Genomic DNA, 17500 nt, shown 5'->3' with positions numbered 1-17500 from the left:
CCTCTCCGAACAAATTTTTCTGCAAAATTGATGTTGTTTGAATTAAGAAATGATGTCGCATCTCCCTTCCTCATACTTACCTCACTGTCAATACAGGGATTCCGTGTATGCATGAAGTGGAAATAATCTCCAAATGGGAATTGCTATTCCCTTTCAATTCTTCAAGTCTAAAGCCCACAAAGAGACGAGGAATAACATTATACAACTGCCCTGGTTGAAGCTCTGAGGTGTTATCCAGAGGAGGGTTCAGGACATTTGTTTCCAAGCGTTTCATGTTGTCAGCGTGGAAAATGCCATGGTGGGGATACTCTTCAACCATTTATTTCATGTAAACAGGACGCTTGAATCGCTTAACATTTCTCTCTGCTGAAATCAATTTTATAGATCTGTCTTCACTAGATCTCTATCATCGCTTCTTCAACATATTCCAGACACCGTTGCCCATAACAAAACTCTGGTTTTTCCATACTAGTTCCAGATGTTTGGAATATATCAGTAGTAGTTGGGAATGCTTAGCTGTGAAATGGTAGACGACCGATGGAGATACCATTAATACTTTTATAGCAACGACCCTGTCGATGGCGATTTCCAATAGAATGTTAGCAGGTTTGATGTTTGTGCGACAAATAGCAGGCCAAACACCATCAAGAAAGTAAGCCAAGCCACGCATTTCGACTTTCTGAAAGACAATATGATGAGAGATCCTACAGATTTTCAAAATTTCCATGTTGACCTCCCTCCCATATTTCATTTCAACTTTTGAAATTTGTTGGGAATTTCTGATAATTCCAAACAAAACTGAACAAAACAGAACAATACTATGTTTTAACACAATGGAAATAAAAATTGTTTGCGGAATACGGTGTTTCAGCAATGCAGTTTCGTCAGTTGTTGAATGCAGTGTTTCAGCAACACTCTGTTTTGACGTCTCGTAACAAAAAAAATATTTTCTGATTACGGTGTTTCAGCAACACACAAAAAAACTTGTATTCATTAACAATAAACCAACTGTTACAAAAACATCTTCCTCACGCAGAGGGATTTCACAACTACTGTTACAAAAGCATCTTCCACTTAACAGAGGGATTTCACAACTGTCTATGTTGAAAAGCATCTTCCTCTTAACAGAGGGATTCTCCAACATGCCTTCTTCAGAGGCACTTCAATCTGTGTCTTACATTCATTTAGCACATACGCGCTGCAGCGTATTGCCTTTTGTTTTCTCAACAGAACAACTGCAAAGATTTCACACTGTTGTGTTTTCTTTGCATTACATTTCACTTGCGCTACTGTGCATTCCCTTACTGTTGTTTTCACAATGGACAATAACCAAAACTTCACGCTGTTGCGTGCTCCCCTTCATTGATTAAAATCACACTGCTATTGTGCCTCACTTTCATTTCAGATGCAAACAACAAAAATTGTGCTGCTGCGTTTCTACCCTCTCTCACAGTAAACAATCACAAAACAAATTACATTCAAATCTGCAGTGCTGTGCATTTCACTATTCTAGAAGCATTTTTCTTCACGTTGCTGTGTGCTCTCCTCTGCTCTATATATTATCTACACTATTGTGTCTACACATATATAGTGCAATAGGGGTCATAACAGTCCATCAACCACTTCAACTCTCTGACAGAATCTCTGTTGCAATCTGCTGCTCATAATGAACGAAATCTGATCTTTTTGACATTCTGTTGTGCTTCCTGAGTCGGTTGTGTGGAAACACATAATTGATAAATGTTGCGACGGCTCGAGGCTAGTTCTATTCACTTTTGACCATTCTGCTCTCTAATGCGGTTGTTTAGAAGTAATGGCATAGCGGTGGATCTGATCTTCCTCCTTCGGGAACACAAAAACAATTAAAAGGTGAAAAGACAGTAATGGCGGTGGCTTTTTTTTAAGTAAAATAACTGCTGTTGTTCAACTGTTCACTGCAGTTGAAATTATAATTTCAACACTCCCCTTTAATTTCAACTGCTGGGTTATCAGTCATAGCCAGACGTTTCCTTAAAAAACTCGAAACTTTTTTGCCTATTCGTATCAGCTTCCTTTCATCGCTTTCACTACTGTGCTCAAGCGCTCCATTCATGTAATATTCTCTTTCTGTCTGCCTCAGGCAGGATTTCCAATCTTTGCATCTCCAAGCTGTCCTGCAACCTTTTATTCTCTGCTTTTATGGCAGATTTTATTTCATATCTTTACCCTATAAGAAGATCTTCATCAAAGAATAATTGTTAATATAATTAAGCAATAATGATAAAAAATTACAGGCTCCCCCTAACTGTATGCATTGTCTCCTTTTTGGCAGAGTTTTCTCAAAAGAAACTTAGATTGGCTGGGGAGCTTGAAGGACTTTCAGACTGTATTTTCTTCCTTCTCCATACTTGTGTAACTTTCTTCTTTTGCATGGGTCTAGCTTGCGTTGGAGCCCATGTTAAGTTACAATCACATGCCATATGCCCAATGTTATGACACTTGAAACATTCTACATTGTTCATGAATAAGATTTCATGATTTCTTTCTGTAAAATTGTTTCTTGGAGGTTGTCAGAGACCATAGCATCTATCTCTATGAAATGCTCCATAGTCTTTTGCCATATGACCAAAGTTTGAACAAGAATAACAATAACCAAAAAATGAACTTTGATACCTGGTAGATGGTGGTTTCCTTGATGTACTTCTGAAACTTTTCTGCCTTGAGATCCTTTGATGATAACCATTACCTCTTGCCTCTTTAACATCATCAACTTTTCTTCTTGGAGCTGGTTTTCTACTTGGAGTAGGATTTCTTCTATTGTAGCCTTGATTTTTCTCCTTGCCTTTGTTAGAACTAGGAGCATCACAATTTCTTTCTGCCTTCTTCACATCGCCTTTGCTTAAAGCATTTTCATTCTTGTTTGAGGGTTCACCTACATACCCGAGTCCTGATTTATCAGATGGAGATCTGTGATAGCTGAGCAAGTCATCCAAGGCTTGAGAGCTCTTCATGACTTTGTTCATCCCTTCAACCTTTTTCTTGAGGAGGACAATCTCTTCTTTCAATCTTTCACACTCGCTATTCTTCTTTGCAAGTTGTTCCTCAGTTTCTTCCTTGCTACGAGTAGCTTCAGCTGCTACTATTTTAAGGGAGATGATATCTGTCTTCATTTTGGAGATTTCTTCATTCTTTGCTTGACTACTCTCCATTCTCTTCTCAGCTACTTGTGCCTACTTCCTGGCTTCTTGTAATTCAGACTTAAGGGAGGAGATCTCTACCTTGTACTGTCCAATCTCTTCTACCAGTTTGTTCACTCTCTTGTGCCTTTGTTCAAGTTGACTTGACAAGGTATATTCCTGCTTCTTTGCTTTATTTAATTGATTTGTCATGGATATGACTTCTTCATGATTCTTCCTTTTTCTTTGATCAAGTTCCTTCTTAAGCTTGGCGAGCTCTTCATCCCTTTCTTGTACTTGAAGCTTGATGAGGTCAACCTTCTCATTTTCAGCTTCTATGATGGGTTCATAATTTCGTTTTTGACTGATGGTCATGGTCAGTGCTCCCTTTGCGTGAAGGTCATGAAGTTTGTCCCATATATCCTTTGCTGATGAATATTTTCCTAGATTCTTCTTTACAGAATCAAGCAACCTATCCAAGATTATCTTTGCTGCTTTTGCATTGTACTCCTTGGATTCTCTATCCTTCCTGCTATCATCAATCACTGATTCCCAGATTTCAATCCCTTGAGACTGTAAGACAGTCCTCATTTTTACTTCCCATATATAAAAGTTCCCATTGAACCTTGAAGCCTCAAATAGAATGCTTTCAAGTTGATTGTCTTCTATTTTAGTAGTAGAGGGAAACACATTTTTAAGAGGATTGGTGACTTTCTTCTTTGACCTCGCCATTTGACTGAGTATCTAAAATAACTGACTGTCTTCAATAGTAACACAGAGAAAAAAAAACTTTGAGAAATACCTTTGAATCTTTCTTGACTGAGTCTTCACTCTGCTGGATAATTTGCTGCAGCAAGAAACCTTCATTCAGCTTCTTTGACGTCTTCAAAGAGCCTGGACTAGCTCTAATACCATGTTGGGAATTTCTAATAATTCCAAACAAAACTGAACAAAACAGAACAATACTCTGTTTTAACACAGCGCAAATAAAAATCGTTTGCGGAATACGGTGTTTCAGCAACGCAGTTTCGTCAATTGTTGAATGCAGTGTTTCAGCAACGCTGAAACTGGTGTTTCAGCAACACTCTGTTTCGACGTCTCGTAACAAAAAAGATATTTTCTGATTACGGTGTTTCAGCAACACACAAAAAAACTTGTATTCATTAACAATAAACCAACTGTTACAAAAACATCTTCCTCACACAGAGGGATTTCACAACTACTGTTACAAAAGCATCTTCCTCTTAACAGAGGGATTTCACAACGGTCTATGCTTAAAAGCATCTTGCTCTTAACAGAGGGATTCTCCAACATTCCTTCTTCAGAGGCACTTCAATCTGTGTCTTACATTCATGTAGCACATATGCGCTGTAGCGTATTGCCTTTTGTTTTCTCAATAGAACAACTGCAAAGATTTCACGCTGCTGTGTTTTCTTTGCATTACATTTCACTTGCGCTACTGTGCATTCCCTTCCTGTTGTTTTCACAATGGACAATAACCAAAACTTCACATTGCTGCGTGCTCCCCTTCATTGATTAAAATCGCACTGCTATTGTGCCTCACTTGCATTTCAAATGCAAACAACAAAAATTGTGCTGCTGCGTTTCTACCCTCTCTCACAGCAAACAATCACAAAACAAATTACATTCAAATCTGCACTGCTGTGCATTTCACTATTCTAGAAGCATTTTTCTTCACGCTGTTGCGTGCTCTCCTCTGCTCTCTATATTATCTACACTGTTGTGTCTACACATATATAGTGCAATAGGGGTCATAACAGTCCATCAACCGCTTCAACTCTCTGATAGAGTCTCTGCTGCAATCTGCTGCTCATAATGAATGAAATCTGATCTTTCTGACATTCTGTTGTGCTTCTTGAGTTGGTTGTGTGGAAATCCATAACTGATAAATGTTGCGATGACTCGAGGCTGGTTCTATTCACTTTCGGCCATTCTGCTCTCTAATGCGGTTGTTTAGAAGTAATGGCATAGCGGTGGATCTGATCTTCCTCCTTCGGGAACACAAAAACAATTAAAGGGTGAAAAGACAGTAATGGCGATGCCTTTTTTTAAAGTAAAATAGCTGCTGCCGTTCAACTGTTCACTGCAGTTGAAATTATAATTTCAACAAAATTTACCCCGCACCTCACTGAGTTTCAAATATTGTGGGCGGGTGGGAAAGTTTGAAATCATGTGGGAAGGTGACATTCAATGGATTTCTAATCTCCCACACTACCAGTCTCGGTTTCTCAGAAAAATGGAGTGATCGAAAAAATAATGGTCATGAAATAACATGCATGCTCATGGTAGCGATGCAGTAATAATCGCCCTGTCCTTTAAAGTGTAATTAACCTATGGGGTTGTAAATATTGGTTGCCATAAAATGGGGCTAGTAACAAGAGCAGGAAACTACTCAGAAGACTTTGTGATGAATTCGAAAGGTTGATGGAGAAAGCCACCAAAGACCTACGTCAGAAGTTCTCACTTTCTCGAGGTACTGACCTGCATTACCATAATTATTACATAATAATACCAGTACTGAACTGCATTACCATAATTATTACATAATAATACCGAAACCAATTATAATGTAGATTAATAATTTTAAATATTAGTAAATATTAATAAAATGTAATTTGTAATTTTTATTTTTTTAAGTAAAAAACAAAGTAATACTAAATTGAATACATAATATCATGTTTGCACTAAGTGTAATAAATATAACACACTTATTTCATGATACAATATTAATAAAAATAATAAAATGTAATTTACAATATTAATTTTTTACTAAAAACAATGTAATACTAAATCAAATGTTTAATACCATGATTGTATTAGTTATAATAAAATATAACACATTTATTTCATTATATATTTTTTTTGTCAAAATGAAAAAAAATACAGAAATTAACTAAATAAAAAATTTATTTTAAATTTATTATTATTAAATGATAATTTTTGAGAATCAATGTTCAAATCCTTATTAATATTCATCCTAAAAACAATATTATTATTAACTGTAAAAAAAATACGCAATGAAGAATGCATTTGAAATTTAAAAATATAAACATTATCCATATAATATTAATTTAACAAATAAAAAATGTGGAAAAGACAACGTTGCGGTAAAAACAACGTTCTGTGTTATCTATCTATAAATCATTATTGATGTTAATGCATAAAGGTGTCCCCTCATGCTAGTAGCATCTACTTTCCCTCATTGTCCTAATTATTTAGGAGCATCACAAGTGTTGTGTACACATGGCAAGTCGATATTGACCCTCTCCACTCTAAAAATCCACCTCCTTCTTTACTGTTCCTCATTTAGTGTAGCACCTATTTATACCCCACCATGATTCCCTGGATCCCTTTTTTATCTCCCTCCATGTTTCCCAATACCCAAACAAATGAGTTAGGGCTCATGCAATTAGTGCATTATTAAGGTATCAAGCTTAGGTTTCCACCCTATATAATTAATTATTTCAAACATATTCTAATAAAACACAAAATATATAATGGGAAACACACATACTAACACATACATTTTATTCTGGAAACCAAAAGCGAGTAAAAGAAATAGGGATAGGTCAAAACTAGTATCTCTAATACTATGTTGGAGAATGAACCTAAAAAGAGGATAAATAATAGAATATAGAAGAAATAAACAAAATAATACTCGTGTTCTATGATTATGGGTTGTCTCTAGATCGATTATTACAACACTTTAACACGGCCCATTATGATCATAACATCACAATGCATCATCGATATGATTATGATTTGATACATCGCGATCCAATTTGATATGATTAAATCTATAGGTTCATTTATTTATAACATCTTAATCTAATCAACTCCCTTAATTTGCAAAGATTTCATCCATAGAGGAGTGTTGGAAATGCCAACTATTTATGTGAAAAATGCTATATTACGTTGGTTAGTTGATCATTTGAGTTTGACTCATCTTCTTTCAAATAATCAATTACATGAGTCAACTAGAATATTTATTCAATCACAGTCATAGATTGTATAATTGATTACTCCATTAGTTAACCACTCAATTATGGTTAATATCTCAACTAATTGTCTTCTATTATTTAATCCTATATAAGTTAATCATTTGATTGATTGCTCCAAAATCTTTAGATGCTTGATGAACCAATAAGAACATAGGTTCCAACATGGGGTACCTTTGATTCTTTGAATCCAAAAAATATCATAGAATATTGGACTTTTTCTCATTCCTCTATCTCCACTTTGAACCCCTTAAAATATGGCCATATTCTCCACTAGGTTTCTTTTTGTATACTCTTACTATATACATGAGCACAACCATTAGAAATATGATTCATAGTGGAATATGCATGAAGCAATAGAATATGGAGAAGTACTTCAAGGTTCCTCATCAATTGAGAAGAAAGAATTATATATTTAATTGATAAAAAATAACAATGTGCATATCTATAATTTGAAAGAAATATTACAAATATAGAAAACCAGATGCTTCTAACATTTTCATATTTATGTACACCTATAGTAAAATCAAGGCTAGAAAAAAAACAAGTAAATACCAAAATTAAGGAGGGGCATTGAGGATGGGACATGAAAGATGCATAGGGAATTTAAATCATAAAGAATAAGTTGAAGGCTTGAATATTAGTTGAAGTGTAAAGAGACAAAGTCTACCATACATGGAGAGGAAATGGAGACATTATATTTAATAGATACCATGAGGAATTTGAATATGGAGGTGTAGAGATCTACATATAATAATGAGAGGCTAACAAGAGATAAGGAAGAACAAAATAAACAAAACATTCAACTACTTCCTAGAATAAATTAATTGTAAAAGAAAATGAAGAATGGAATTGGATTAAGACATGAGGAATAATGTTCTAGTTATTATATTTATGAAAATAATATATCAGTCACTTACAAACATTAGAAATTACACCAAGCATAAGTTTTGTTACACATAGTATTTATATGAAAGGTCACCCTTGAGTTGGGGCTATTTGACCACCAAAATTCCTCCCATGGGTAGCTCTATTCCTCACACATAGTCCAATTTCCAAAAGAAAACATAGTATGTTCACTCCTAAATCAATTCCAACCCACTAGCTCTGATTCCCCTTCAACCTACACAACCAAACAAATAAGATCTATTTCCGTACTACATAGTTTATCGGGATATCCTAATTCCTTATAGTGCTCCAAGATAAACTTAATAAGAAATATCTTCACTAAGGGATCCAATAATTATCTATTGCTATGGAGTTTCATAATGAAAATTTCCTCACGCACATTGGTAAAACTCCCCAAATAGTTCTCATAATGAATATAAAAACATTCCCTTATAATTGTAGCAGCATAGGCTCTCCCTCGAGGCTTCTCATAGAACAATAGGAAATTCTGCTTCATAACTAAAGTAAGGAATATGTATGCATGCTCACATCTCACTACATGGCTACCTAAGTACCGCATATATCTCACTTGGGAAACTTATGAGAAGATTAGAATGAATTATTGAGACATAAACATAAGACTTAGGATAAGAACATAATGTTATAATTTGGCTTCCACCCTTCTAGCCCCTAACCCCTATTTCATTTATGTCTTGGCTTATCATAGCCCCACATGTTCATGTTCATTTCATCTTAATCAACTATTCATTTTTTAATTATTAACTTTTAATGTACAATAAGTAAGTACAAGACTAATTGAATCTTAAGAAAATAAAAAATTACTTGAAATTCCATAACATTTTATTTCCATGTTGGAAAAACATTAAAAAATGATCTTCAAAATAACCGGAATTTTAAGAACTTAAAAAATCAAGAAGAGTGACAATACACAAATATATATATATATATGATCTCATTATCAAAATTAAGATATTATATTAGGTTAAACCAATTATGAACAAATATGAGTTTTTTAAATAAAATATTGGGAACAATGGTTTAATAAAATTGAATGGAAATATATATAGACTTTAACATGAGCCTACCTCTAACTAAAGATAGTAATTTGATTTAAGTAAAAATGAGAAAGCAGTATACATTGACTTCAATACTAGCGTACCACTCGGTAAAGATAATGATTTGATTCAAATAAAAATGAGAAGAGTTATATGTTGACATCAACACTGGCCTACCTTAGCTAAAGATGCTGATTTGATATTTTTGTGATGATTAATCATTTAACCATGGTGTATGCACATTTCATTCCTTTGACCATGAAATTTACATAATTTAGTGTTGGTGAATTCTTCTTTTAAGAGTGTATATCAATTCCCATTAGATGATTTGTGAGAGAGATCCCGAAGTCTTTTAATCATTTATATTAATAAATTTGTAATAGAGAACCTTTGAAGGTTAGCTTCTTCGTTCTTGCTGGGAAGAATTTGGCAAAGAAAGAAAAGCTGGCAACGAGTTTGACCACCTAGCGAGCAGCTGATTCACCATTCTCTTACCAACTTCCTGTGTTGAATTGCGTGAGTTTCAATGTACATAGCATAATTTTGCTGGAACTTCCGAAAATCTTGGTAAGCCTGAGTAGACCGTGTGTTAAGTACGTCGAACAAACACACGTTCATGTCATGCATTCATAAAATATTTTCATGATTTTATTTCGAATACATTTTTTAACGTGGATTTTGGAAATATTTTAAAATTTAATTAATAATAATTTTTTTAATTATTCAAGCTAAATACCAATCACCCATTTTTAATGTAACTATATTGTTAAATTAGATTAATATTTGTTTAGAAATATCCTCCATCACCAATTACAAATAATATTTACTAAGAAGACATGCCTTCAATTTCGAGAGCAGTGAAAATATAAAAAGCTATATTCCAATTAAAAAAACTACATTGTTATCTTTTGGCTATGAACTTAAACCACATTGTCGGTGTAGGATAGATGTTTATGTTAATGGGAAATTTTTAGTAGTGATTACCTTAGTTGTTGTCACCTCAGAGTATTTCCTCTAAGATTATCTAACATGAGTTACTCACCATTTTGGTTATATATATTACCTTCATTTATTTTAATTCAGATTTATTAAATGTTCAAAGGGATTAATTGTTTTGAAGTAGAAGTTATATTTGATATTGAACATAAAAAGATCATGAATAAAATTTTATCTAGATTATATATTCCAAAAATATTATGAAATTTAATAGATAGAAGTGAGTTTCAAAAAATTGACACCACTCCTATTAATTGAATTTCTAAATATGTCTAGATATTCCACAAATCCTTGATCAAAATAAATACAGCTTACTCAATAATATGATTAATTTTCACTGTTTTTGCTATAATTCAGCTTACGAAACAAAATGATTAATTTTCACTATTTTTGCTCTTGATACAATTTTTTACATTCAGTAAGTCACTTTTTAATGATTCATGCATATGAACAATTTCTTTCTTTATCTTTGAATTTAACTAAATCATTTCTAACGTATTCAGAAAATGAAAAGAACCCATTCGACTGATAATATGAAAACTGTAATCGGGTTATTTCTGGAAATGTAAACACAGCTTGATAGATCAATAGATCACATAATGTTACAGAGAGGAGTACTTTCAGGCTCTTCGTATTGGAGGAAGGAATTAGAATTGTAGATAAAACTGCTCTCATACTTGTTTTCGTCGCCTGATGCCTCTTCCCATGTGAAAGGGGAAGAGCTGTAATTATATTCATACTGCTCCGTCGCTGTTGTATTTTCTTTTTTGGGTTCATCATTTTCCTTCTCACATTCATGGTTTTCTATCTGATTCAACTCCTCCTCTTTCCACAACTGCACATGCTTCCCAGTCTTTCTTGCCAGCATCTTCATCACATTTTCGGGTTCCACCGTGCCTTTAACACTCACTTGGTTTTGGGATGCATCTATGTTCACTTCTTGCAACCCTGTGTTAAACTTGAATATTCAGTTAGGGAAAACCTTAAAACCTATTTAAATACATTAGGGTTTTTGTCTACTGTTTTGTGGTCATCTATGGTGACTTCCTGCAACCCGTCATTCAGGGAAACATTTAAAACTATTCAAATGCATTGAAGTTTAAGTAACTATGAACAAGAATATGTTTATAGGATTTTGAATCGAGGATGAATGGTTTTGAATTGATGATGAATGGATAGGGAAACTTTAAAAACTATTCAAATGCATTGAACTTTAACTATGAAGAAGAATATGTTATGAAGAATATAATTATAGGGTTTTGAATTGAGGATGAATGGTTTTGAATTGATGATGAAGGGATATTATGTTTATAGGGTTTTGAATTAATCATGAATAGATATGACGTAGATTTTGAATGGATAATGGAAGAAAAATATGTTTATAGAATTTTGAATTGATTTTACAATAAATATATTGTGAAATCACATAAAACTTTAAATGGTATACCCTTAAATTACTCTGGTTAAAAAGTCACTGATGTAAATCCCACAAATTTGCCAAGCAAACAACTAAAAAAATATAAAAATCAAATGCTATACCCTAAAAAGAAGAATAGAATATAAAAATCAAATGCTATACCCTGCATCTTTTGGAGTGCTTTATGAACTTTTTTACGACACCCTTCGCAATCCATGTTAATCTCCATTGAAAAACTCCATGTCTGCGCTTTCTCTAGCTGCTGTTTCTGGACAGACAACCATTCCTCGTAAGGCTATATTAAGCTATCACAATTTGCGTTTTGCCCAAACAATTTATAAAATATGAAAAAACGATTGAAGAAAGAATTGTAAATTGGAACCTCTGCCATCTTGCGCCGGATCGCTCGGATGATTGAGAGGATCAACAGACACCGTATGTTGATTAAAATATAAAAGAATACAAAGTCCCATGCACACCAAAACACATAATATCCCTCCTGTTCCGTTAGATGGGTAGTGGTTTTTATAGGTGTTGGAGTGAGTGGGCAAGTTGGTATTATCTATGAAGTTCATTTTATGTCAGTGGGTATGTTTGAAGTTTGGATTATAGATTTTAAGAATATTTTGTAATTTAATTAATAAAAATAAAATTGGGTTGTTTCAGTGGATCTAATTCTAAAAATTAATTTAAAAAAAAAATTAATTTGAATCACATCAAATTCTGAAATATTTTTATAATCTAATTCAATAGAATTAAATTCAACCATGACGAAGAAAATATAAGACAAAACTCATCAGCCAGTTTATTGGGCCCGGATCTGACAGCTTCTCCACCATTGCCACCACTAGATTCATAGTAATCTTTCTCGGATTCGCTTGCCATCCGAAAGGACGATAGATAAAACTCGAGGGAGCCGAGAAATAGGGAAAGGAATCGTACGGTATTGCAGAGTGGTATTGTTTTAGGCCACCGAACACAGGATCTTACAGAAGATCCAGAGAGTGTCTAGTCAGTCCATGTCGAATCTACTGTAATGTAGTGACAATAATGTGAATATTATCGGCCAGGAGTAAACGTCTACTCACACACGTCGAATCTACTGTCATAGGGTGACAATAATGTAAATAGTATTGGCCCGACGTATGGGGAGAAAAGCTATAATCGGTGGAACAAGTCCAACATACTACATGCATCTCTGCACGCTATCACATCCAAAGTTTAGGGTGACAATAATGTAAATAGTATTGGCCCGACGTATGGGGAGAAAAGCTATAATCGGTGGAACAAGTCCAACATACTACATGCATCTCCGCACGCTATCACATCCAAAGTTTAAAATATCTCTAGTGCGTCATGATCTCATCCAAACATGGAGATCTGTAATAAAAAAGTAAATTCGCTAAAATGAACATTAATATTCTTAACTCACTGCCCAATAGAGAAGCGTTAGACAGAAGAGAATGCCCTCCACACTTATTTAACCAAACCTCAAGAGAGTATGGCTCTGTACTTTTTTATGACGTCGGATCTCTACAAAGCATGTCCAGACATGCTTATCTTCTCTTGGGAAATAGACAAGGTCATCTTACAATCTTGCTTTCTAAATAAGGTCATATTTAAAATAGAATAATTGTATTTCATTACGTCTAAATTTTTTAGAGTTGTAATTTATTATTATTTAAATTGTATTTTTGAATGTTATATATAATATATGATCAAATAAAAATTTTAACTATAGATTTCTTTTTTCATGAAAAAAATTAAATGGTATATAATATATACATAGTTGCCACTAAAATATTTTACATGACATGTAATTGAAATGGTTTTTTTATTATTAATATATTTTTAAGCATATCTCCATATTAATTAGTATTAAAATATTTTATTGGTAACCCACATTGAATATTTTTTTTAAATACAACATTAAAATATTTTATTTTAACAATTTTTTTTCTATATATATAGATATATATGAAGTTGATATGATATAAATTAGTTAAATAGATATGCAAATAGTTTATTTAGATTTCGTTTTTAAATATTTTAAGAAAATACAAGGTTTAAACATCTTATTGACACATTTTTTTATTTGTAATTATTTTACAACATATATAAATTAGTTAACATAGATATTCAAATAGTTTATTTAAATCTCTTGTCAAAATATTTTTGAAAAGTATAAGGTTTAAACATCTTACTCACATTTTTTTTTTACTTCTAATTTCTTTACAAGATTTTCATTTTTTTTTATTATAGCTAACATTATTTTTCTATTTATAGCATAATTTATTTTTACTTTAAAGGGGCACATGTCAACTCACAGATGGACAGATAGACTTACACATCCAATCATACTAGGTTGTAGAATGTGCTTCTCGACTCAGTGACCGATAGGAGTGAAGACAAAACATTATAATATAGGAAGCCACTAAGAATTGTTATAATTAAATGGGATTAAATATATGAATGAACATTTTTGGTGAAATCTAAATTCTATTTTGGAAGAGTGATGGATTATTCTAGTGGCATTAGGGTTTTTTTCCTGGTTCTCTTCTAGGCATGTCCTCAATCACAAGCCATGGAATACAAATATTATCCCTTATAGGGATCCAAGGGTTGAGGACGATGAGCTCATTTTCATCGATGAAGTTGGAAGCAGACTGTATTGCATCAAGTTTGTGGCATATCGACAACCCTTTCAACACGATGTGACTATGGTATTGAAAGTAATGTGGGGGTGCGACCATATGGAAGCTAGTCAAGATCAAGCATGTTATGAGAAGAAAACCCAGGCATGGAGCCTTTTCGACGGTCTCAAAGCCAACTGCACAAATATCTGTGAATGAAAGCTAAGGTCAGAAAGGGAACTCTCACAAATTTTCTATGTCAACGATGTGATATTTCTAGGACAAATATCCCAAGTGTGCCCTATTGGAATCGTCATAAAGATCTTTCTTTTCCATGTGCATAGATCCCATGTATTCATCATTCTACAAGATCTCTGTTTATCAAAGGAGCAACCACCTATGGTTCATTCGGGGTTTTTATATCTAAAGTGGACTACATTCATGAGAAATATGTATATCAATGAGAATATTTACCATTTTACCCTCTTTAATATGGTTGAAACGAAGATAGAGAAGGGAAATGAAACTTTTTAGATTTTCTTAAAAGATATTAATGGGAAGACCTCTATATTCCGAGTCACAAGGTCATATTTGGTGGTAAACTTGAAGCAGAGCATTCAAGGTAGTTTTGGTATTTGCACATCTTCCCAAAGCCTTTTATTCAAAGGGAATTGCTACAAGATTTCTTCCAGATTGTTGTAGCAGCTACAACCACCCTCCAAATTTTTTCCTTAGCCTCCTTTTCGAGCCTCCCCTCCAACCTTTATAGTAGCTTTCCTCGCTTCATCAAGTTCACAAGCTTCAGTTTCATTCTTACACAAAGGCAGTGTGTCGGTCATAGCTTGATACATTCCCCTCACAGGTTGTTCACCTAGACTTGGTCCAGCCACAAGCTGAGCATCTTCCCCTTGAAAATTGTGCATTTATGGAGGGTGGCCAACCTTCCCTCTAGAAATTTCACAATCCTCTTTGACTACATGTTGGGCTCTAAGATTGTGCAGTCCTGCTTGCAAACACTCCTAGCAAGATTTGCGCAAATTTCCCAGCAAGGTTGCTCAGCCCAAAATTTGCACAAATCTAGGCAGCAGTCAACTGCTCTGCCTAGAAATTGCACAAATCTCTTGGATAGGTAGCCCAAATCCCAGTCAAAAATGCGCATGTTTTCTCCAGTAGTCCAGAAGTCTCTTGCATGTGCAGCTGAGTTGACCGATTCCCTCCGGGACTAAGAAAAATAGACTTGCATGAACGAGATGCTTCTCCCAAGGCAACATACAAAGGAATCCATTTTTTCAGGGATCTATGTTTAGCAGTTGGAAGTTACATGCAAGCAACAATTCTGAAACCTCCCACCAAGTGTTGCTTCCCCTAGATTCATGGCATGCATGTCACAACCTCGATGTTATCAAAACTCATCAACCATACGTTGTAGAGCTCATTCCTCACATCAACCTTGCAGCTCTGACATCGAACGTCACATCTAGGAGCATCTGGCACATTCATTTTAGATGTTTTAGGGAAATCTTGCTTCACATGCATTGTGCTGCATTTCTGTTTCTCTTTGTGCTTTTGCTTGTGGGAGTATTATTTGCTTGATTTCTTTGAACTTGTTGTCATTTACATATATACTAGCTTTTCCTAGCTTTGTTTCAGTTTTCATTATTATCTCACTGTTGTTGCATGCATTAAACTATTTTGCATGGACGTTCTCCCAACTGGCGAACTCCCTCACCCACATGCATGTTGATCTATTTGTTGAATCTTCCACTCATGTTTTGCATGCACTATCAAACACTTATGTTATCACTCAGTGTTGCCATGCATTTATTGTCTTAGTTGCTTTCAATTTCCTGTCGGTGAGTCGGGCCAACCTTGGCCCAAACTCTGCCTTCACCAATGTTGCATTGCATAATATAGGGAAGGAAGGCTCACCTTCCTTTCTAGATTTGTGCATTCCTTCCTAGCACTAGCCTTAACGACTGTTTTGCACATTTCTAGAGGACAGTGGCTAGTTGGCCCAAAAAATTGCGCAAATCTATCCCTAGGCCAATAGTCCTTCCCAAGTAGAATTGTGCATTTTACAATCCTAACAGTTAGCGGCCAGACTGGACTATGCATTACATAGTTACAGTAGTCTACCAGACTCCCAGCAGCCTAGACTGTGTTGTGTTCTTATGTTCATTTTGGTTTTCGACTGACATATTTATTTCCATGAGTGTTGGCATGTCTCCAAGTATCCCAGGTGTTTATTTGCCTCTCAATAGTACACGTACAATGGTTTCCAGAAGAGCAGAGATGAAGACACTATTCAAAGCACACTTGGGGATGTAGTTGATCAAGTGTCCATGGACTTGCCTACCCACGAAGACATCAAGTTGTTCATAGAAAAGGACATGAAGATATGACAACAACAACATCACAATGAGCAACGTCATGAAAAACAATTAAGGATAGCATACCAAATGCAATGAATGCAAGAGGAGGGTTGTTGATAACACGGAGGTAGAACAAGGTTGCAAGCTCAAGCAGGTCCATTGATGATGAAAGAAACTTTGCAGACTCCGGCTATGAACTGATGGCGTGACATGAAGATCGCGTGAATGCAGAAGATGGAATAAAGGAGTTGCATGTGTTGAAGAAGCAGCTCAGGAAGAAAATGAAGTCGTAGAGGCATGTGAATGAGTTGCAACAGGAACAGGAACAACAGTGGGCACAACATGCACTCACAGATGAAACTATGCCTGTACAAGTTAAGGATCTATCGCAGTAGCTGACACAGAGAACACATGGTGAGCAATGTTGTTGATCACATGCAAGGGATTCAATGGAATGCATGTCGTTGGCTGCAGGAATGCATTCCAATCCATTCAACACATGCACTAAGGTGAAGATATGAAGAAAGACCAACTAGGGCTGAAAATGTACTTCGAAAAGTTGATTCACATGACCACCAGCAAACACTTGAAGATCAGCACGGACATTATGCATTAGTGTGTTTTTTGTTCAACTGTACCCAAGAAGACCATGCACATGTTAGTATATGAGTTATATTAAGGGGTAGAACCAATCCATCGGTTGCAACAGAGGCAAGAATTCGCTTCAGCAAGATGTCACCATGAGGTGCATGCACACCATCGTGGACGACCAAGCTTTGCATCAACTCACCACCTTCATCCTCACAAGCATGTCAAAGAGTTGATCTCATCACAACAGACCCAGTGTCAGTGCTGTCAAGGCTTACTCAATCAATGTTCTCTCACATGAGTGCATGTTAAGGGTAAGTCAAGTGTCAATAGTTGGATGTAAAAGTCATAGATTA

At 34.9% G+C, this 17500-nt stretch overlaps 1 protein-coding gene across 2 annotated transcripts; it reads right to left on the bottom strand.

Moving 5' to 3' along the window:
• Positions 1-10492: 10492 nt before the first annotated feature.
• Positions 10493-12067, bottom strand: LOC149159936 (heavy metal-associated isoprenylated plant protein 19-like). Of its 2 annotated transcripts, none has more exons than XM_089433579.1 (3): positions 11934-12067; positions 11714-11819; positions 10493-11082 (listed from the first exon to the last, which is right to left on the bottom strand). In XM_089433579.1, exons 1-3 carry the CDS (start codon positions 11940-11942, stop codon positions 10727-10729), a joined length of 471 nt encoding a protein of 156 aa, XP_089289705.1. In that variant the 5' UTR covers positions 11943-12067; the 3' UTR covers positions 10493-10726. The 2 variants fall into 2 exon arrangements, with proteins under 2 accessions (XP_089289705.1, XP_089289706.1); XM_089433580.1 differs by having other exon boundaries at positions 11714-11813; positions 11934-12055.
• Positions 12068-17500: the final 5433 nt, after the last annotated feature.

The sequence above is a fragment of the Pinus tabuliformis genome, chromosome 5_2 (genome assembly GCF_031772625.1).
Source record: "Pinus tabuliformis cultivar Carrire ecotype Pingquan chromosome 5_2, CPIR1, whole genome shotgun sequence".
Classification (NCBI taxonomy): Eukaryota; Viridiplantae; Streptophyta; class Pinopsida; order Pinales; family Pinaceae; genus Pinus; species Pinus tabuliformis.
The sequence above is the reverse complement of the archived record's forward strand: the minus strand, read 5'-3'. Positions and strand labels throughout refer to the sequence as shown.